The following is a 22,687-nucleotide window of genomic DNA, read 5'->3' as shown; positions in this document are numbered from 1 at the left end:
TATTCCTCCCCTACCAGAGGTGATGGTAAAAGTGGACAGTTAACCTGCTCAAATTCAAGCACAAAACTTTCGAAACTATTCAACCTAAGTATTGAACGCCTTTTATAGCGATACCAGAGTTGAATTGTGTAAAAATATATTTTGTTGACGTCGCTAGAGGGTTGAAGTAAAATATTTACAAAAGTTACTCTTATAAGTAGTTTATTTGTAAAGAATAGGCTATGGAAATATTTGAATATCCAAATTAGTGATGTAAATAACTATTAAGCAAACCAATGGGCACCCATACATTCCCTTGTCCATTCTGATTGGCAAACCCAACACCAATGATAACAACATTGGGGTCTACTACAGACCATATGCATACAACCACCTATAAGATCAAATAGAAAGTTTACACTAAATATCATGACTTAAAGGAGAACAAAAGTGGCATTTGGAAAGCTAAGTTACAGAATGTACTGAAACTGCACTGGAAGACTGAACATCATACTTCTAGTGTAGAACAAACACTTAGAACTACATTCTTCAGTTTCCCCTTTCTTTGGTGACACTGTCATTTTAGCAGTTCTGCAATGTAGTTTTACCAACTATTGTTGCCCTTTAATGAAAAACATTTACCATCTTTCTCGGTTGGTGTACGACACTTTGGACATGGTTTTGTTGTTCCTTTTATAGTGTTTTTGGAAGCAGTTTCTTCCCACCTTGACATTTCTCCTAGGGCTCCATTTACAAAAAAGTCATTCTGGTTTTTTTAGAGAAAAAAATTGTTTTTTTTTTCTGGATCTTGGTACACCTACTTTTTAATAATAATGCATACTTTGCCAGTTGTGTTTGAATCACTCAAGTACTCTTCTACACATTCTCCAATGTGATAACCTTGTAAACAATTTCTACAGAAGACAAACTAAAAAAAACAAGAAAAATTGTAAATCAAACAAATTTGATAATTTTTAGTTTAAATGAATATTTTACCCCACATCCTTGTCCTCCTTGTTCTCTACCCACACAAGTAATTTTTCTACAGTCAGGGTCTGGAATAATTCCCTCACCACAACCTATTTGAGGGCACAATACTCCTCCCAAGGCTAAAAGGCACTCTTCGGCTCCAAATTTTTGGAATCTTTCGTACTAAAGATAAAACAACTGTCTAGGCTGATAAAATAATTTTATATTTTTTTTACCTGATCTTGATCTAAAAGTTTAAAGTGATGAGGTTCACTAATGAAAGAGTTTTCACACTGAACTAATACAAAATCATTTTTAAAATAGAATTAACCAATATACAAAATACTTGGCTTACTTGGGCAAGAAAGAGTGTAGCCGTAATTTTCTGATAACACAAAGCTACGTTCCTGTAATCGAGAACTGCAAAAATCTTGAAAACAGTCTAAGCATATGACATGTCCTTGTTCACAAGGAAAAACTAAAATAACTTGACTGAAGAAAACAAAAAAAATATGAAAAACCTGCAAATGTTTTTGGTATAAACATAAGATTATAATTATGTTTCACATAAGTATGTCAATTTCCTATCTATTGCAAAATGTTTACTGATATGTGAGAGGAAATGACAACACATTTTTAGTCATTGTCATACAGAGAGAGGTGCCAAGGCGTAAGACCACCGTATGGTTATTGATTATTAAGTTGCGTAATTTTATCACTAGAGGCATGTTATCTTTCTAGGTATGATGGATATTCACTTCACTTATCAGATATTATTTCCACAAGCTGACACACTTACTGAACATAATTAAAAACTTATGGTACATGTTTAGTCTAAACATGTACCATAAGTTTAGAACTTATAATCAATACCTTATATCTGTGCAAGCTAAACATGGCACTGATTTAAAATTATTTTTAATGTGCTGTAAAGGTATACATTTTCCTTCTTCAATATTCATTAAGTTTGAAGAATTATCTTGTTGATGATAAGAAGCACATTTGAAGTAAAATTCCGCAAAGTTCCCATCGCAGTGTTCACTGTGACAAATTCCATCAATTTTCAAAGGATTTAAAACATCATCCCAACAATCAGGATCCTATATACGTTAAACAAATTCCTATTTATTTGTTGATTATTTAATTCAAGCATATATTAAAAGAACTTGCCTTATTAACTGTTAGCGTTCCCTGTTTGCATTTATTACACCTTACTCTTAGCTTACCAGGGCAAATTTTGTTACATTTTGTATTACTACAATACACAAAAAAGTGTATTTTCTTAGGGTCTGTAAAATTTTTTAGGTGATTTAGTTGAATGCAATATAAGTGATCAATAGAAAAGACTACCATTTAATTTTATATCGCTTCTTTCCTCATCAGTGTGCTGTAACCTAAGAACTGACTCGACTAGAGGGTGAATACATTTTAAAGTTTCTTCAGAGTCAAATTCAGTTTGACTGGTACTAGGTTGATCAGTTTGATTGTTTGATGAATCTGTGTGGTTTTTCTCTTTGGCACAAACAGCATTTAGAATGGTATGGTTCCCAACATCGCATTCCTATAATTGAAAATATCTGCACTATAGTCTTGAAAAATAGCTAAGGCAGTTTAAAGTAAGTACTCTTATATACTTGAATTTGAAGAGAGTCGTCAAGCTGTTTGCCTGCAAAAATGATTTTTAACTGTCCAGCAGGTACATTTAATTCCGATTGGAGATGTTCTTTAACCTCTTTCACTGTCCAATGTGGTTGAATGTTAAGAGAAACAACTTTTAATTTCCCGTACTTTATATTAACTCGCAATCCATTTTGAATTTGTTTGTTACTGTTTGTGGGCAAAAATAACGACATAATTCTATTAAAAACACTCACTAAAAAAGAAAATATAGTCATGCTAAACTATATGGCCTTCGCCATTAAACATGTGCTTATGTTTATTGTTTATGTTTGGAATCGAAGAAAAAATCCAATGAACGACTAGACAAATTGAAGTAACCAATAATTAAGCCAGGAGTAGTGGCGTACTCCTGTAATCCCATGCGTCTGGGAGGCCGTGTCAAGTATACTTGTTTTATTCCTCCAAGGCCGTGTGAGGACGACCACTAATACCCCAACGGGTGGTTGTCATACTTCCGCCACGGGTGTCCCGTCCATATCCCCAAATATCCCCCTGTTGGCGTGGCCGAAACCAGCCTTGGAAATAACGGTTTATTAATTGCCCAGACCAGTTTATTTATTCAAAATTTGGGGGGGGGGGGGGGGCACTGGTCACCGTGTCCAGTTTATTAATTCGAAATAATAACAAAAAAGTAGAAGGTGACCAGTTTAATAATTCCAAATAATATAAAATCATTGAGTTGGGAATAAATTCAAGGAGGATAGGAAGGGAGGCGAAGTAGGAGGGATGAACGCGCCAGCATCCTTGTAAGAAGTTTAGCGCGCGCTCGGCTCGAAAATTTCGGAAAAATGGCGGCAAGAGCGCTAAACTTCTTACAAGGATGCTGGCGCGTTCATCCCCCCTACTTCGGCTCCCTTCCTATCCTCCTTGATAAATAGAGATACAACTAAATCTGGCTGGCGCGGGACCAATTTCGTTCAATTTGGAGACTTTTTCAACTATATCGTTCAACCGTGGCGGCATCTGTCTCTAGTGGTGGCAACTATATTGCAATTGAATTTTTGCGCGAATCATATAACTTTACAAAATATAGATGGCGCTACCGCCTAATTATAAAGATGAATTTCGTACAGTCTTCTCAGAACAGGTCCCGCGTAACCATGGCAACCGAAATCGTAATTGTAATTCTAGCAGTATTATTCCCAATTCAATGTATAAAATAATAGGAGATGACCAGTTTATTAATTCAAAGATGCTATTAATTTTGATTTCCCTATAAACCGGATTTCTATGTACCGCGGCTGCACGTCGAGGCTTTATGCAGAGTCCCTCACTCGCATCCCACGAACGAGTCGAAACTGTCGAACCCCCTCTGCCCTCAAAGCCTCAATCCTCTAGTTCCCTTTCCCCCGATTACGGTAGGCTACGCGGTAACGGACCGGGGACTCTGGAGCTACGGGGCCTAGAGTAGAGAGAGAGATAATACGGTAAATTACGAGGTTCTTCTAGGCTATGGCAGTAGTCTTAGGTGAGATAGTACTATATTGTACTATTCTTGTGATACTCATAAAATAAAGTTAACTATTTTGAATACGTGTAAAATTAATGTTACCAACATAATCTAACTTCTAAACATGTAGTATAAGTTTTTTAAGCTTATAAAATGACCTTAGAACATTTTGTATGAGACCAGTTTAATAATTAATAAGCTAGGGGGTCACTGGTCACAAGGACCAGTTTAATAATTAATAATCTAAGGGGTCACTGGTCATAAGGACCATTTAAAAAAATAGCTTATTTCCAAGGCTGGCCCAAAGACTATCTATTACATGTAGAGTACCACTAGCTTCCTTAAGGTCAAGTTATGACAGCAATGCTATTTAAATTTAAAACATGTTTTTTTAGTAAAAGAGTCAATTCTAAGTTTTTCTCGAGTATAAATGGCAAAGAAAATAGCCATTTCTCAAAATTTTGCGAAAAATTAAATAATCGCAGTGTGTTAGAAGTTCGTGGTAATGAAACTGCAACTTTTCTGCAAGGGTTAATAACAAATGACATACACCATTTGACAAATGGTAACAAAAGTAGCGTTCAGTTACAATGTATTTACTCTATGATGTTAAACACCCAAGGTCGTGTATTATATGACATTTTTCTTTACAAAGATAAAGAAAATCCGCAGAATAAGTTATTTTTAGAATGTGATAGTCGTATTAGTGAAAATATAGTTAAGCATCTGAAAATCTATAGAGTTCGTAAGAAAATAGATATTTATGTTAGTCACACCTTAGATGTGTGGTCAATGTCCAAGGATGTTACTGATAACTTTGACAAATACCAGGATATATTAATAACCAAAGATCCCCGAATTCGTTCATTGGGCTGCAGAATCATTGCTCCTAAAGAGATAGATATACCAAATATTTCAAATTTACCCCAAGTTAAAGGAAAGTACACGCAGCATATTTATGAAGCGGGAGTTGGTGAGGGTATTGATAATCATCCCCCTGGAAACTGTTTCCCATTGGAATGTAATGGAGATTATCTTAATGGTGTTAGCTTTTTTAAAGGCTGCTATATTGGACAGGTATTCATTTTATAAAATATTTTTTAATTTAAAGTAATTATTTCTATTTGTTATTACTTAAGGAATTGACCAGCAGAGTGCATCATACCGGGGTTGTTAGAAAAAGAATAATGCCTTTCACTTTAAACTCTGATTCATCGCAAGCAATCAAAAATATAAATAATATGAAAACAGAAATTCAAAATGAATTGGGCAAAAGTGTAGGAAAAGTTAGAGGTTTTGTTGGAGGTGTTGGAATTGGTTTGATGCGAATAACTGAGACTCTAGCCTCTAAAAGTCTTTTTTTAAACACTGAAACTGAAAAAATAGAAATAGTAGTCAAAAAGCCTTCATGGTGGCCTATTGAAGTTGCTAAGTAATTTAAATTCATAAGTAATGTTGATTTTATTGTCATTTAAAATATTTTGCCCAGAACTCATTTAGGTTACTATTGTATAATAAAAATAAGTTGCTTAAAAAATTGTATTTGTAATGTTTAGTAATTTTGAGGTATTTTACTTGGGGTGGAAGGTGAGGGAAGTAGTGCAACCCAGTGTTGCCAATGTTTGAGGAGCGAAAATCCCACAGCCCAGTTACAAAATTTTCAGCCAAACCCCCTCCCAAAACTCAGAGCAAAACTTGCCAAATATTTTTGAGTTTCGTAGACTAAAATACTTTTAGAAATTACAATTTTTTTTATTCAATTTGATTCCCAAAAAAGCTAATAGTCAGTTAATATTCGAGGATTTCGAATAAATTGTGTCTAGCTATGTTTAGGCTAGCACTAGCCTAAGGGGCGGCTGCCAGCGTAGAAAAATGTGGTTTTTCAAGGTCAAAAATCCCACAAAATCAATGACTTTCGCTTAAAAATCGCTTTATCCCACATAGCAAAAAAAATCGTTAAACCCACACATTGGCAACACTGGTGCAACCCAAAAGTGTGTCAGAAAGGTAAATCTTTCAGTCAAGGATACTGTATTTTAAAACACAGTATCTTTGGTTCAGTGGGAGCTTGCTGCCAGGGGGAGGAAAAATGGCGGCAAGATTGCGGCCGCTACGTATTTTTATCTACGAACCTTGCCGCTACGCTACGTGTTGCCGCCATTTTTCCGAAATTTTCCCGCCGAGCGCGCGCTAAGCTTCTTACAAGGATGCTGGCGCGTTCGTCCCTCTTACTTCGCCTCCCTTCCTATCATAGAAATCTCATAGGTAACTAGAATGCTGCCGCCTACGGCCGAGCTTGACGCCAGTTCGCCTTGAACCTTCAGCCAATGAGAGGCCGTAGAGTGGTTCCGCCAAGGAGGATAATAATCCTCCTTGGTGTAGGGTTCTGAACAGTATCTTAATGATTGTATATTTAAGGTGGTTTTTTTTTCGCTTGTCCGGGGACAAAAAGTGTAAACTTTTTACCCTAAAACGTTTTATTCGCCTGTTCTCGGGGTAAGATTTACCCTGTCCCGAATTTTGTTCGCTTGTTCCGGAGTATTAGGGTTACACTTTTTACTCCTCCTCGAAAGGAGGTGTAGAGGGAGTAATCTAGTTTTGTCGTCTGCTTAAATTTCGTTTCACGAAAATATGATGGGAAACTTTTTATTAATAACCTTTAACCTTTAAAAACTCTCTTTCTACTCCAACTCGTTTTTTTCGTCAAGACAGAATTGTAGTAAAATGACGTCATATGGCTACACTTTTTAACCTGCTCAAAAAACCCAGAACAGGCGAAAAAAAACCACCTATAGATAGGCTTATTATTGGCCCTGTTATTTTGGGACAGAAATATTAGCAGACGCCGATAGTTGGATTTGGAGTTTTAGTTTTAGTTTTAGATCAGATTTTGGAACAGTACAAAAGCCATATAACGGAGATGAATAAAATTAGTGTTTACTTTAAATCTCACTCATGTTTATTAAACCGATAAACATTACAATGGCGACGGAGATGTTTTTTCTTGCTCGTCCTGGGGAATGTATGTAACTTTATCTGTATACGACGTACGACGTAGATATTGGACCGGCAGTTTATCACACCACTCAGAGGTTGCATATAGAGTATTTTTGCCTTTTGATATTTTATTATGGCTTTATCGTTACCGGCTGTATTGCCATTTGACACTCACTCCGACCCGGAAAATCTCAATGCTGCTTGGAAGAAATGGTGCAATCGTTTTGATAACTATCTATTAGCTTCAGGAGTTCGAGATACCATTCGTCAGAAAGCTCTGCTCCTTCACTGCGTGGGTGAGACTGTCGAAGTTATTTTTTATGCATTACCTGGTAGTAGTGAGGTTACGGTTTATGACCACGCCAAAACCTTATTGACTGACTACTTTGCGCCAAAACATAACGTAGATTATGAAATATTTAAATTCAGAGAAGCTAAACAAAATCAAGGTTAATCAATCGATGAGTATCACATTCGCTTACGCACACTTTCTACCTTCTGCGAATTTGAGGACTTGGATCTGGAAATAAAACGGCATATTGTGCAAACGTGCTCTTCCAAAAGCTTACGTCGTAAAGCTTTACAAGACCCTACTTTGAATCTCACCAATCTTTTACAAAAAGGACGATTAATGGAACAATCGGAATCGCAGGCTAACAAAACATTGAAAAAACAAGCCATCTCGCTACCACCAATAAGGAAGATACTCTTTTTGTTCGATCTAAACGTGGCTTTCGACAAACACAGAGTTCTGCATCCAACCAATCAAAATCATCTTATAACAGCAATCGCAATTCTAACCAACAAACTGTTAAATGTGGATTATGTGGAGGTACCTATCCGCACCCTCAAAATCGAACCTGTCCAGCCAATGGGAAAACCTGTCACAACTGTGGGAAACCAAACCACTTCAGCACCGTCTGCCGCTCAGCTCATATGAAACCACTTCCGGCTAAAAAGAAGTTTGGCTACAAATCTTCGTCTCGAGTCAATACCGTTCAAACTCAGCAACTCAACCAGAGTCCCGATGATGTGGAATTTCTTTTCAGTCTCCTGTGTCACCATGGCACTATAGAATATCTACCAAGCTCTAGTCCTTTACCTCGAGTAACCATACATATAGGTACTAATCCTATTGCGTTCATATTGGACACTGGGGCAAGTGTCAATATTTTAAATCAACCAACCTACCACGCGCTAGTCAATAAACCATTTTTGGAACGAACGAAGCTTGAGATATTTCCATATGGTTCTAAAAAGCCGTTACCACTACTTGGACAATTTACCTCTCCTGTTTCAATACCATGTAGTCAAACCCTAGCTACTTTTTATGTGGTTCGGACTTCACATACAGTATCACCATCGATCATTGGCTACAAAACATTACGCGAATTGAACATTCTACCTAGTGACGCCTATCTACGTCCAACTATCAACCTATTGACGTCTCAAGCTATTGTTCAAAGATATCCAAAGCTGTTCACTGGCATTGGCAAAGCCAAAAATATTAAGGTTAAACTCGCTATTGACGAATCCGTCCAACCAGTTGCTCAACCCCATCATCGCATTCCATTTCACCTCAGGGAAGCACTTGAAGAAGAATTAGCACAACATTTACAGGATGATATTATTGAACCGGTCACTGGACCTACACCGTGGGTGTCCCCGGTTGTGATAATCCTAAAGAAGGCTACTTCTGAACCGAATCTCGATGTTAACGGTCGAATTGATTTTGTTGCGAATACCGCAATAATCAGAGAGCGCCACGTGATGCCTACCATCGATGACATAGTACATAAATTAAATGGCTCAACGGTATTTACCAAGCTAGATCTTAACAAAGGATATCGCCAATTAGAATTGGATAAATCGTCGAGATCGATAACGACTTTTAGCACCCACAAAGGTCTATTTCGTTATAAGAGACTCAGCTTTGGAATAAGCTCCGCTGCAGAAATCTTCCACCACACCATACGACGCCTAATTCATGACATCGATCAATCCGTCAACGCCACAGACGACCTCTTAGTATTCGGAACAAGCGACGCCGAACACGACGAAGCCTTAGAAAAAGTCCTGAAACGACTTGAGGAGAACAACATTACCTTAAATTTATCTAAGTGTCTGTTTAAACAACCTGAATTGCAGTTTTATGGACATGTGTTTAGTCGTGAAGGTGTAAAAGTAAACCCCTCGAGAGGCACTTCATCAAATCAAAACACCAACAACGCCCGATGAAATCAGAAGTTTAATGGGCCTGGCAACTTACTGTGAAAGGTTCATTCCTAATTTTTCGGATGTCCTTGAACCTTTGAGAGCGCTAACAAAGAAAAATGCAACCTGGGCTTGGGGTAACCAACAAGATCACGCTCTACAGTTATTGAGAGGTCACTTATCCAAGGAAACGGTGTTAGCGTATTTCGACCGCAACAAGACCACTGTTCTCTATGTAGATGCCAGTCCAACGGGTTTGGGAGCGATTCTAGCTCAAGTTGATACTCCAGGAAATCATTACATCATATCATTTGGAAGCAAAGCCTTAACCGATGTCGAAATGCGGTATTCACAAACCGAACGTGAAGCCCTGGCGGTAGTGTTGGCCTGTGAACATTATCATTTGTACCTTTATGGTGCTGAGTTCAAGGTAGTAACTGATCATATACCGCTTCTAACATTACTCGGAAAACCACAAGCTAAGACATCAGCACGAATTGAACGATGGAATCTGAGGCTTGCTCCTTACAACCTAACCCTAGAATACCAACCGGGAAAACTAAATCCAGCCGATTATCTATCCAGACATCCGTTACCACACACATCACAAAAATGTTTGTCACCTGCCACAGAGAGTCATGTTCGCATGTTGCTCATTCATGCAATTCCCAAGGCAATCACTCACGAAGAGGTTGTTAAAGCGTCATCCCAAGACACCACGACTCAGTACGCAGTAAGCTGTTTAATCAAGAACCGTTGGGAATTTGACCCTTTATGTCAGAACAAGAACATTGACTGGGATACCATCAAATCCTTGGCGCTTGTCAAACACGAACTGACCGTCGTGGATACAGTAATTCTGAAGGGCCATCGCCTTTACTTACCCCCTACCCTACAGAAACGTGCAATTGAAATTGCACATGAAGGGCATCTCGGTCTTGTAAAAACGAAGCAACTGTTGCGAACGAAAGTTTGGTTCCCAAAAATGGATCAAATGGTAGAGAAAGTAGTACGCTCGTGTATGTCTTGCCTAGCCGTAACACCTCAATATGTTACTGAACCACTGAAAATGACGCCGTTACCTGATAGCGTGTGGACTCATCTTGCTGCGGATCACTTGGGACCATTCAAGAATGGAAAGTATCTGCTCGTTGTAATTGACGAACATTCCCGGTATCCGATTGCTGAAGTTGTATCGTCAACATCCCTTGACGTAAATATCAAAGTATTTGCCCGCATATTCGCCCTCTTTGGCCTACCTACCGAACTGAAGACAGACAATGGCCCGCCTTTTAATTCTTATGCTTTTTCCAACTATCTATCGCAACTCGGAATTCATCACAGGAAAATAACCCCAATTTGGCCAAGGGCTAATGGCAATGCCGAAAGATTTATGGCGTCTCTCGACAAATGTCTTCGTATCTCAGAAATCACTGGGGGAAATTGGAAGGATCAACTTCAAACATTCTTATCCGACTATCGACTAGCTCCTCATCGCACCACGGGTATTCCTCCGTCCCAGATCATGTTCGGTCGCTCACTTCGGAATAAACTCCCTTCGTTAGTTCAAGAGAATGCTTCCACCAACCCTGATTTCACTGCGTTGCACGCCAAAGATGCCGCATCCAAAGAGAAGATGAAGACTGATCATGACCGAAAAGTGTTGAAGTTTTGTAGCAGCAGCGCTTCGCAGTGATGATCAAGAGACTCGAATAAACGATAAACTGGTTATATTTATTAAAATAATGAGAACAAGTTACATGATTGAAAGCTGGTAAATTAGTGACACACTGATACGCAGTGTAAAAGGTTTTTATATTAAAAACCGAGCGGAAAACATTTAAAAAACATATAAAATAAAGCGGAGAGATAAAGTAAAGAACATCTCTCCGTGGTTTTGTTCTCTTTCCCGCTGTGTTGGAAAACAATCTTCGTCGGTTATCTTCAACAAAAAGCAAACGTCAAACACCGAAATCTGTCTTTCGGCGACAAGGTTCTTGTTAAAGTACAACGTCAGAATAAACTATCTCCGTACTTTCAACCAGAACCATTCAGCATTATCGCTATAAATGGACCTATGGTCACCGCTGAACGCGATGAAAAAACTATTACAAGGAATGTGTCGTTCTACAAGGCAATACTTACTTACTTTACTTTAAATCTCACTCATGTTTATTAAACCGATAAACATTACACTTGGTTCCGTTACTATAGTGGGAGATAGGTGACGTCATTCTCTCCGGTGACATTAAATTCTTGGCAGAACCGCTCTTTGAGCTCTGATTGGCTGAGATCTGGCTTCGTCTGCCACGGCGTTTGGGCCATTTGCCAGTTACACGGCAGCATTCTAGTTACCTATGAGATTTCTATGCTTCCTATCCTCCTTGACGAAATCCCGTGACCTCTCGTATTTTATATAAAGAGCTATTTGAGGGGGGGGGGGGAGATAAAAGTGACATACGAGCTACGTCATCAAAATTTTAAATTTTCTCCACTCCAGCGCCGTCGAGTGAGGCGTTTTAGAATTAGGACGTATGTCTATGGGAGAGTAAATCGAAGCATGAAGGAATAGTCCTTTAAATATAACATCATTCATAGCCGATTATAGAGTTTGTGCTGCTGCGACTGGTCATAAAGCATGTTTGTCTATGGTTTCTCTTCATACTGCCTATGGTGAGAATTTTCTATGCATAGATCTGCTAGCATTTTTCAACAGGACGGCAAGACAGTCAGAGAGGGGTTTATTTATTATTTAAAGGGCAACGCAAGTGAGCTGGCATTTGTGTGAATATGTATGCAAAGTGCGAAATTTACGGTAAACTCTGCGTGGTCTCGCCAGTACTGAGGGGGGTGTAGGGGGTTAAAAAGCACGTTACTTTTTCTTTATTTTGCCACAGAGCTTGCGTTGCCCTTTAACCGCCTATTCCTTCCAATGAGGTAGAATAAATAGAGATCCAAACAAATCTGAAATTCGCGGGACACGTTTTTATTGAGTAGGAGAATTAGGATTAAAGGCCAACGCAAGTGAGCTGGCATTTGTGTGAATATGTATGCAAAGTGCGAAATTTACGGTAAACTCTGCGTGGTCTCGCCAGTACTGAGGGGGGTGTAGGGGGTTAAAAAGCACGTTAATTTTTCTTTATTTTGCCACAGAGCTTGCGTTGCCCTTTAAAGGGATCCCTCACTCAAAACAGGGGAAGGCATAGGGGTCACCAAAAAATTGGTTTTGAAGCACACTGCAAGTCTGGATTTTATGTTACCCCTATGCCTCCCCCTGTTGTGAGTGATGGATCCCTTTAAGTTTCAACTTTATCCAATCGTGTTGGCTCTATCTGTTTCTACAAGAAGACACTTTTGCGAAATATATTAAGGTTTAGTTTTTCAATAACACGATAGATGATGCCAACACGATTTAATTATGTTCAATTACTAGGCCCAACTCTCCAACTCAATAAATACTGTCCCGCGATCGGTAGGTCCTGGAAGGCGGATTTGGATCTCTATTATTTTATTCTACCTCATTGATTCCTTCAAAGAGTCAAAATCGCCCCAGACCATAGACTAAATATAAAGTTGCTAGTACTATTCCAACTAGTAGGTTATGTAGTCTATAGTGAGACTAGCTCTCGCTAGATGTTTTAGCAAGCGATAAGGTATAATTTACTCACTTTTTATACTTATGTGACTTTTGGTATCACACATAATGAGTGTGGAGTCTGTGGACTGTTGGATGCATAACGAAGCTACTACACATCTCCGAATTCTCCTTTCTCCGAATTCCCATATCACCGAATTCCCCTTTCTCCGCATTCCCATATCACCGAATTCCCTTTTCACCGAATTGACATATTCTTGCTTTTACTCCGAAAGCTCATATCACCGAAGTCCCATTTCTCCGAAATGTATTTAGTTACATTATACAGAGATAAACCATGGACTCTATTAGGTATAATAGAGTCCATGGATAAACCTTCTACGTGTCACGCCCGCTTGTGGCTAAATCAAGATTATTTAAATTAAATAATCTTGACTAAAGTTTTCCCTTTATTTTAATTTTTGGTCGTAATTAAATATGATGTTTTATTACAGTATAAGAAAATTGTTTGCTAGCATATTTTATTGTTACAATACAAATTCTATAATGTAGATGGCGTTGTGTTTTCCGTCCTCTGTCAGAAGGGAACAGAAGAATGAATTTTTAATATAAAAAACACATATTAAGCTTTCAATATCCATGTCAGCTACATAATTAGATAAAAGCCGGAGCCGCGGAATTGGGGGGCAGGTAGGGCCAAATGCACCTCATTTAGCATGGTAATGTAGGGTTCTTTATGCTTAAGTCGTAGGAGCCTAGGAGGAGCTAGTCATGGAGCACTTCCGCGGTTACTGAATAAAACAGCTTTTAAAAAAAAAATACAAAAAATGTCAATGTTTTGCAAATATAATATGTTAAGGCAATATAAATTGAGGTAGATAAATAATTTTAAATAACTACGACTTTTTTTAAATCGCGCGAGCAGACTGCCGTGGCTCCTGACAATCGTACCTTTATAGTACCGGAAAGTGGGAAACATGCATTGAAACAGGGTCAATCGATAAATTTAGTGAAATCCAAAGTTTCCACATACTATAATTAAATAATTTGTTAACATTTCACTGTTTAAATAGTATGAAGCGCTCCTCTACGAATTCTTGTCTATCACACGTTTAAAGAAGATAAAAAATCACCATTTTGCCTTGGCGACCTAAATTACAAAAAAGCCGAGCGAAAAAAGCTACATTTTAACATAACGAGTAATACTTTAGAACGTAGTATATTTATCTACCATATTATTATTGAGAAGTATATTAGCCTTAAAAAAGTAACATAATTTTAGTTTATAATTATAATTGCAATTTTATATTAATACATAATAACTATAAGTATGACACGTCCTATTCTCCCAATGCTACGTTAGTTAGTGTCTCGGCAATTACTTTAATAGTTGTTGTTCCGAAGCTGGTGCGTGCATGAGCGACCCTATCTCTCGCAATTAGATCTTCCGCGGATCTTTTGAACTTGCAAGATAACATCCCTAGTATTTTCAATTGGGGTGTGGCCAACAACATTTCCCTCAATATTAAAAAATGCAACTTAACCGTGTGTACTCTATGAAGATTCTCGGTGTCGTCTTTTCAAGAGATCTAAAGTGGACCTCCCACATTAATTACGCTAGCAATCGAGCTCGCCGCTTATGTGGTCTTATTCGTAGAACCATTGGTTTTACGGCTGCATCTACCACTCTCTTTCGTTCGATGTGCTTGCCAGTGCTGGACTATCCGTCTCCAGTTTGGAATCCTTATCTCAAGAAGGATATTCAGCACTGGAACGCGTGCAGTGTAATTTCACGAGTTACTACCTTAAGTCGCCTCGGTCTTATTTGCCTGCTCATATTCCTTATAGCCAACGCTTACGAAATCTTCACCTTTGGCCACTCTCCGTTCGTAGAAGTGTTTCGGATATGGTCACACTCTTGAAAATTGTCAAGTCACCGACCTTTAATACAGATGACAAAATGACATTATGCACCCGGAAGACCTGCCCTACGTATAATCTAAAGTTTGCTAGATGCTTTGCTTTAGAAAATTCCTTCTTCTTCAGAAGTGCACGGACTTGGAATCTTTTGCCAGCTGACATCCGGGAGAATGCCACTTCTCTTTCAATTCAACATTTTCGATCTTTGGTCTCGGAGTTCTTCTTTTCGGATTGGCATCTTCAAAATTCTTAATTTATTTATAATTTAATTTATATCTGGTATAATTTATATTGTGTATTTGTTTTTTAAATTATTTATTTTAAATGTTTGTACTGTTTTGGTAACCACCCTGTATAGGCTTTGCCTCTGTGGTTGCCTGCAAACTTTGTGTTGCGAAATAAATATTATTATTATTATTTATGATTTTTAAGGTCATTGTTGAGACAGACTATCATTAAGAAATTTATCATTGGGATAATAGGAAGTGTCATACTTACAGTACTATGTTACTTATGGTATTACTCAGTATGTGAATATGTAGCTTTTTTATAAGTTTGGTCGTCATTTTCCAAAATGGCGAATTTTTTACTCTTCTTTAAACGTGTAATCGAAGAGCGCTTCGTACTATTTAAACCTAGGAGCAACAAACACAAGGAGAACGCAGCTAGCCTTTAAACACGCTAACGAAGGGTTGTGTACGAATTTCATTGGACGAGCGTCACGAGCTTCCGAATCAAGGAATCTGGAATCAAGATTCTTGATTCTGCTAAGATTCTAGATTCTAGCCAGGTTCCGTGATTCCGCCATGATTCCTTAATATTCCGTGATTCCACTCTTGATTTTTTTATTCTTATTTGATTCCGTGATTCTTGTTCGATTCCGTGATTCTTGTTCAGTTCCGTGATTCTTGTTCGGCTACACACTTGTACAAGGTTCCTTGATTCATCTATTCGCAACCAAAACCAATCTAGCTGTTCGAATATTATAGAAAAGGCGGTGTGACTAGGCAAATGCCCAGTTAAAAATTGTCTAGGTCAGTTTAAAAATGAAATCGAAGGTTTTCAATTGAGGGGTCAGGGGTTCACTGGCCCAATTAATAAAAGGGTCCCACTGGTGTTTGATAATCCAGCCCGAAAATCGAGTAGCAGGTGACTTTTCATTCCCTACGTCATAATTTCGCACCGGAAATTGTAATAATTTGAAGGCCGGTGTGGCCTTTAATTCCACTTGGCCTACGGATACATATTATGGATTAGCTCAGGTATTTCAGGGCACGGGGTCGAAGGCTAAGTCGATGGTCATTGCCACTCACTGGTTCACTTTAAAAAGTTCCTTATTTCCCACTCTGTAAAGGGGCTTACTTTATTTTCCGTCTGCTTGAGATTCAAACCTCACCCTTCAAAGTTCCAAATTCGAGCCAACGCCGGGAGTAGTGGCTCACTCCTGTAATCCCAAGCGTCCGGGAGGCAGAGTTTGTGGATGGCCGTGTGAGGACGACCACCAATCCCCCAACGGGTGGTCGGCTTACTTCCGCCACTGGTGTCCCCACCCTTGTTTCCACGTATCCCCCGTTGGCGTGGACGAGAGGACTGAACTATCCCACACGTTACAATCGAATAAAAACCAATTCGAGGCAACCAAATGGTAATCGATTGTAATACGCCCGAGAATACGACGAGCTAATACCGAGGCTAATACGCTTGGTAATACGAATACGATTCAACTATAGCCACGTTCACACATACGCGATACGTCTAAAAAGGTTTCGAAGCTCTTCAAATCATTTTCGACCATAAGTGTGAACCTAGTTAAATCAGAGGGAATTTATAATATTATAATATTATAATTCATCTCTGGTTAAATCGCCTAAAACCGTTTCAAATCAATAAAAAACCGTTTTCGGGAATAAAAGCAAGTGTCGGTTAGACATAAAGTAGCTCTTTTTTCAACAGATGTCTTTATCGCAGACGCCAAAACAAGATAGTTAAGTGACATTTTGACCCAAAAGGCGATAATTATAGGTACACCTCGCGTTGATTGGATCACTTGTAAATTGGTGAATAACATAAATTACAGCAATTATAAACAATATTTTTACATGGGATATATAATTTAGGTTATAATACAGCGGCTCTCTGACGCCTTAACATTGGAGGGGGGGGGGTGGCGGATTAATGTGTAAAAGGTTGGTGTATATGGCTGGAAGCCTTCACATCATGCACACAGGAGAGGGACTCATTCACTACAATAGCATCCAGTAATACAAAAAGCCCAAACAAACGTCCGAAAAGAGTTATAGTCAAGCTTGAATGGTTTTACGAAAATGTCTACTAGATTGGTCGGCAGAGCCCTAGACGTAAGTGCCCGAAGAAGAAAAGCCCGAGCCGTCCGGCGCGATGGACAAGCGAATAAGGCGTGTGAAGCGTCATCCACTGCGACTCCACCGTCTCCACGCCGAGCGCAGGAAGCCGTGGGACTTAGATTAAAGCGATGGAGAACCGCCCTAGTGGGAAGTCTGCCACAGCCGAGGCGCGTGAGTAGCGTGTCATCCCGCCGCGTTAAAGTTATCCGCATAATGGCTTGAGAGCCAGGAAAAGGCTTCGCGTCCAGAAGAGGCCATTGTGTCGTAGTTACTTACCACTCTTGAGTCCATGCTGATGAAATTGCCGCGAGGAGGAAGTACACCTTTGGTGGGCGTAGAAGCTTAGTAACTCCCGCCAGACGGTCCACCATTTCATTGCCCGGAACTCCAACATGAGCCGGACATCACAGGAGAGTTATGGGCTAATGGTATCCATCACAAAGGTCGTGAATGGTGGTGACCAAAGGTTTCGTAGAACGAGAGTGAAGCTGCGTGAGAGTGCTTTTCGAATAACCAAAATGCCTTGGAGGTTGACCGACGCGTAAGACAAAGCCATTTGAATAGCGAAGAGTTCAATCCTATTTATGGGATGACCGGAATCCACAAGACACGTCGCGCCGACATTGATAGCCGGGATCACGAAATCCGCACCCGTCACACCCGAGCCCTCAGCCAACGAGCCGTCGGTATAGATGACTGTAGCGTTTTTTCCATGAGGTTCTAGAGCCGCGAGGAAAAGATGTCGCAGCATATCCGAACTGTTGTCGTCCTTAGTGGTAGTGAGCCAAGTCGAGAGAATCGTCGCGACGGGCTGTTGCCAGGATGGCGAATCCTTGAAAGACAAATGGCGATGGGAGGTATTGAAGAGCCAGCTCAGGTTGTTAGCCTGTGCCAAACGCCAAGCCCTGAGGAGGAATGGTAAACGTCCCAACGGGAAGCGATGTTCCAAAGTCTCGATAGGAGACAATCCTTCCCTCAAAAACGAGGTCTAGTAAGCAGTGTGTCAGAATTTATAGCCCGGTGTACCTAGTAACAGAGACCATACCACCGGAGGTCTATCATCATAGTGTCCTACGCCAGCGTCCACCGAGCCCGGACAGGTGACAAACCCAGCATGGGTAGTAGTACCCTACTACTGATGGTCGCACCTTTGACGCAAGCCACTCAACCCAGCAGAAGGTGCAGCAATGGGTGGACCATTTCCCACTTCACACACAGCCGTGGGATTAAGAGTGGATACTGTAGCAACTGCAGCCAACACCCCACCTACGTAGGTAAAGAGGCAAACCCTTTGGAGAGAGCTCCTAAAGGGGAACGACGAGCACACAGCAGTCCTAGTAACCCGGCACAGCTGGCACCGGAGATCCCGGTGTGACTCCAAAAAGCCGCGAAACAGGACCTCCATGCCCTCATACGGAGGCCCACCGCCCCACAGCAGGCTTCCCAATCTGGAATAATCCATCCTGGAGCGAATGAGATGGGTATAAAGCAGTCTAAGGACTGCTCCTGCCGGCCCCCCAGCCAGTCGCCGAAACCGCCTTCATAAGATTGAAACGCCCCAGAGAAGTCGAGATCAGCCCGTCAATCTGGGCCGCCCATGAGAGACTGTCGTCTATAGTAACCCCTAGCTATCTTTATTACGTCACCCTCGAGTCTCGACAGGATATTGCATCCTAGCTGAAGTTGATGAGCGTCCGGAATCTGGTTGATCATGGATAGAACTATGTATTTGCATTTCAGCGGCTGGAAGTTTAGGCCTCATCTTACGCCATAGGACGAAACATTGTCCAGGGCAACCTGCAGGGTCGTATTTAGACGCTCAAAGTTCCTACCGCATATCCAGGCGGCGATATCATCTGTGTGTTCACCTTGGTCGACTGCCCTGGGACATAGCAAGGGAATCCCCTCCAGCATTATTCTGAAGAGGAGGGGACTTACCGAGCGGCCCTGAGGGATGCCCTGCTTAACCGTAAAAGATGCCGATATCTCTCCGTTGACTCGCACTTGGGAGGTACGATCTGTTAAGAAGCTTTCCACCCAGCTGAAAAGGTTGCCCTCGAGGGCGCAACGTTGGAGCTAACAGAGGAGCGCTTAGTGATGAACACCGCCGAAGGCGTCTTATAGATCCAGGAACACCGCTAGACAAAATTGTATGGTTGCTAGGGCACACTGTGCCGCCGTAGTCAACCGGAAAGCATTATCCGTCGCCCACCGACCCTTCCGGAAATCCGATCGGTCTTGAGGGATAATATGATTTTTCTCCAGGAACCAAACCAGACGGCCCAGTACCAGTGTCTCATAACGTTTTCAGGAGGAGAGAGATATCTCTGTAGGAATCAGCAAAAGTGGGGGACTTGCCCGACTTTAAGATCGGATGGAGGATGGCTTGCTTCCACCTCGACGGTATGATGCCCGCCTCCCACAGGCTGTTGTAGAAACTCAGAAGTGCTTGCTTAACGCCGGAGTAATATTTTTGATAATAAGGTTAGAAATGTTGTCCACACCCAGAGCCGTATTGCGTAACCCGGAGATGACCCCATATAGTTCCTCTGCCGAGAATGGGCCATTGGCGGGGGATGTATGTCAGCGTCAGCTGAGGATGCCAAACACTCCACAACCCCTTTCTGGTCAGTGAGTATTTCAGCCCCATTATGGAGTGTGAGGAGCTTCCTGGAGCGGATCCCTGTTTTGAACCACCTAACCTGGTTCCAAACTTGAGGCAGGGGCGTGTGTGCATGTAGCCTGTCGCAATAGGCCCTCCAACTAGCACGCTTCGTGTCACTAATCAGTCGTTTATAGACAGCCTTCTCCTTATGTAAGCAGCCTGGTCCAACAGAATGCCTGACCGCTGGGCCCTGTGACGGGTCTGACGGACTTCCTTGGCCTTGTCAGAACCGCGTTCATCCCACTATGGAGGCTGACGAGGAGACGAGCCTCCCCCAGAGGTGGGCATTTTCCGAAATGGTTCGTTTTGAAAAAAATTCGCTCACCGAATCTGAAGCGCATTATAACGTTTCACGGCAGTCGTTCGCGAGCGAGAACTGATTTACGAAGGGGATTTCCGAACAAGAGCGAACGTTTCTATAGAACGAGCTTTGGAATAAAAGTTCGTTAAGCGAACCTCTCTAGAAGGAGTTTTGGAATTATAGTTCGGGAAGCAAACTTGTCTCTAGAATGAGTTTTGAGTAATAGTTTGTCAAGCGAACGTGGGCTAGAACGAATTTTGGAAGAATAATTCGATAAGTTAACTTGTCTCTAAAATGAGTTTTGAGTAATAGTTCGTTAAGCGAACGTGGGCTAGAACGAATTTTGGAAGAATAATTCTGTAAGTGAACTTGTCTCTAAAATGAGTTTTGAATAATAGTTTGTAGGGATGCAACGGATAACCGCAACCGGCACCGGAACCGAGAAGAACCGCGTAAATTCTAGGAACCGGAACCGAAACCGGAACCGATAATATAAAAATTTGATAACCGTATCCGGAACCGGAACCGATATTAGAGAGAAGGATTACTTACCCCTGGGGGATTGAGATAATGAATCTGATATCTTATCACAATCCCCCAGCGGTAACAACAAGATTTTCTCTCTCTCTGCTTTCCCCCTTTCATCCCCTAATCCCCCAATGGTAATCGCAAGATTTTCTCTCTGCTTCCCTCCGAGTTATTACAATCCCCCAGCGGTAACAACAAGATTTTCTCTCTCTGCTTTCCCCCTTTCATCCCCCAATCCCCCAATGGTAATCGCAAGATTTTCTCTCTGCTTCCCTCCGAGTTATTACAATCCCCCAGCGGTAACAACAAGATTTTCTCTCTCTGCTTTCCCCCTTTCATCCCCCAATCCCCCAATGGTAATCGCAAGATTTTCTCTCTGCTTCCCTCCGAGTTATTACAATCCCCCAGCGGTAACAACAAGATTTTCTCTCTCTGCTTTCCCCCTTTCATCCCCCAATCCCCCAATGGTAATCGCAAGATTTTCTCTCTGCTTCCCTCCGAGTTATTACAATCCCCCAGCGGTAACAACAAGATTTTCTCTCTCTGCTTTCCCCCTTTCATCCCCCAATCCCCCAATGGTAATCGCAAGATTTTCTCTCTGCTTCCCTCCGAGTTATTACAATCCCCCAGCGGTAACAACAAGATTTTCTCTCTCTGCTTTCCCCCTTTCATCCCCCAATCCCCCAATGGTAATCGCAAGATTTTCTCTCTGCTTCCCTCCGAGTTATCACAATCCCCCAGATATCTTATCACAATCCCCCAACGGTAACAGCAAGATTTTCTCTCTCTGCTTCCTCTCCCCATTCGCCGAAATATAATCGCCAAGATTTTCCCTCGTGCAGATTTCTGGAGGATGGAATTTACCTCTCTCTACTCTTAACCCCACCGAGTTAACCATAATTTCCACTATCGCTTCCGAACCCCTTAATTTCTAATCTCTAGGCAATAAGCAATTAAAAACAAGAAATATACATTTCCAATTTTATTTTACTTTTAATTACATGATAGCGTAAAACAGGTTCTAATATTAGACCGACAATATAAATAACGCGTTTAAATCGTATTTTATCAATATACCCATTCGCTATAAATCGCAGCAGTTTGCCAGAATTAGTTTTACCTCACCGAAATAATTCATGTACCCAAAATTGGACCGCAAATTGTTTCTTTTTAGGGGAATCTCTATGGGAGTTTAACATTACATTAAAGCTAAAAGGTCCAGTTTGGGGTACTTTTGGTCCGAAATGGGGTACATAGGGCCGAAAATGGTGACTTTGGTCGTTTATAGGGTACATTTGGTCCATTTTGGTCAATTTTTGGGTACACCAGAAATGCAGTTGGAAAAGCGAAGAGCCGTAATTTTTTCCACCCATCCACAAATTTAAAGTTCTAACTTACGTATTTGTAGTTTTTAGCAGCAGTATCGTCTGACATACGAGGGACAGTCACAAACGTCGTCTTCTTCGGGTACAGGTGAGATGCATTTGTCAGAGACCGTAGTTACTTTTGGCGTCGGGGGAATGTCCCATTCTAGCGAAAGGTACTTTTTTTCCGTTGGTAAATTATCCTTCGACGGACAGTTTGGAAAGCATCTGGCGGGTTCAAGTTCTGGTACGTCTCCTGATTTCCAGTGTTCTAAGATTCCATGGCATTTGTAACATCGTACTTCATCACCCCGTTGAATATAGTAGAATCCAGCCTTCGCTAGTTGTTCCTTAGTGACGTGTGGATTTCTCCAGTGACGAAAAGTTTCAAGTCGATACGCTTCGATGTCCATACTGTAAAACTGATAGTTTCTATAAGCTATTGCAGACATTCTTAAGCCTAATTGGTTAAGCCTAAATTTCAATAAATTATGTTTTTCTATTTATTTTGGTTAGACTCTAAGACTATTTGACTAGAATCTAAGTCTATTTACTTCAAATACGCTACATTTTCAATTTAAACAAGGCCTAATTTCCCTCTACAGTAAAATAATAAAGTCACTTACTTTTACGGAAATCCTTAAGCCTTTGCCTGTAAATAG

The 22,687-nt window shown here is 40.8% G+C and overlaps 2 protein-coding genes across 3 annotated transcripts; one reads left to right on the top strand and one right to left on the bottom strand.

Annotated features, from left to right (window-relative positions):
* Positions 1-176: 176 nt before the first annotated feature.
* On the bottom strand, positions 177-3,145 carry park (E3 ubiquitin-protein ligase parkin). 2 transcript variants are annotated; one of them, XM_090155524.1, is made up of 11 exons: positions 2,976-3,145; positions 2,583-2,775; positions 2,299-2,509; positions 2,119-2,237; positions 1,822-2,048; positions 1,304-1,440; positions 1,185-1,246; positions 976-1,131; positions 821-907; positions 622-745; positions 177-373 (listed from the first exon to the last, which is right to left on the bottom strand). In XM_090155524.1, exons 1-11 carry the CDS (start codon positions 2,987-2,989, stop codon positions 264-266), a joined length of 1,440 nt encoding a protein of 479 aa, XP_090011650.1. In that variant the 5' UTR covers positions 2,990-3,145; the 3' UTR covers positions 177-263. The 2 variants fall into 2 exon arrangements, with proteins under 2 accessions (XP_090011650.1, XP_090011649.1); XM_090155523.1 differs by having other exon boundaries at positions 2,583-3,145.
* Positions 3,146-4,414: 1,269 nt separating this feature from the next.
* Positions 4,415-5,597, top strand: LOC149932223 (iron-sulfur cluster assembly factor IBA57, mitochondrial). Its single transcript, XM_090155934.1, has 2 exons — positions 4,415-5,155; positions 5,218-5,597. Exons 1-2 carry the CDS (start codon positions 4,433-4,435, stop codon positions 5,512-5,514), a joined length of 1,020 nt encoding a protein of 339 aa, XP_090012060.1. The 5' UTR covers positions 4,415-4,432; the 3' UTR covers positions 5,515-5,597.
* Positions 5,598-22,687: the final 17,090 nt, after the last annotated feature.

The sequence above is a fragment of the Leiobunum rupestre genome, chromosome 8, assembly GCF_980474605.1.
Source record: "Leiobunum rupestre chromosome 8, qqLeiRupe1.1.hap1, whole genome shotgun sequence".
In the NCBI taxonomy this organism is placed as follows: Eukaryota; Metazoa; Arthropoda; class Arachnida; order Opiliones; family Sclerosomatidae; genus Leiobunum; species Leiobunum rupestre.
The sequence above is the reverse complement of the archived record's forward strand: the minus strand, read 5'-3'. Positions and strand labels throughout refer to the sequence as shown.

Excerpts from the sequence above, each read along its gene's own strand:
- park (XM_090155523.1), bottom strand. The coding sequence starts at position 2,843 with ATGACTATATTTTCTTTTTTAGTGAGTGTTTTTAATAGAATTATGTCG. Across the intron at positions 1,132-1,184 it reads AACTTTTAGATCAAGATCAG|TACGAAAGATTCCAAAAATT; the intron begins GTAAAAAAAATA and ends TTTTATCTTTAG. Across the intron at positions 908-975 it reads AAGGAGGACAAGGATGTGGG|TTTGTCTTCTGTAGAAATTG; the intron begins GTAAAATATTCA and ends TGTTTTTTTTAG.
- LOC149932223 (XM_090155934.1), top strand. The coding sequence starts at position 4,433 with ATGACAGCAATGCTATTTAAATTTAAAACATGTTTTTTTAGTAAAAGA. Across the intron at positions 5,156-5,217 it reads AAGGCTGCTATATTGGACAG|GAATTGACCAGCAGAGTGCA; the intron begins GTATTCATTTTA and ends TTATTACTTAAG.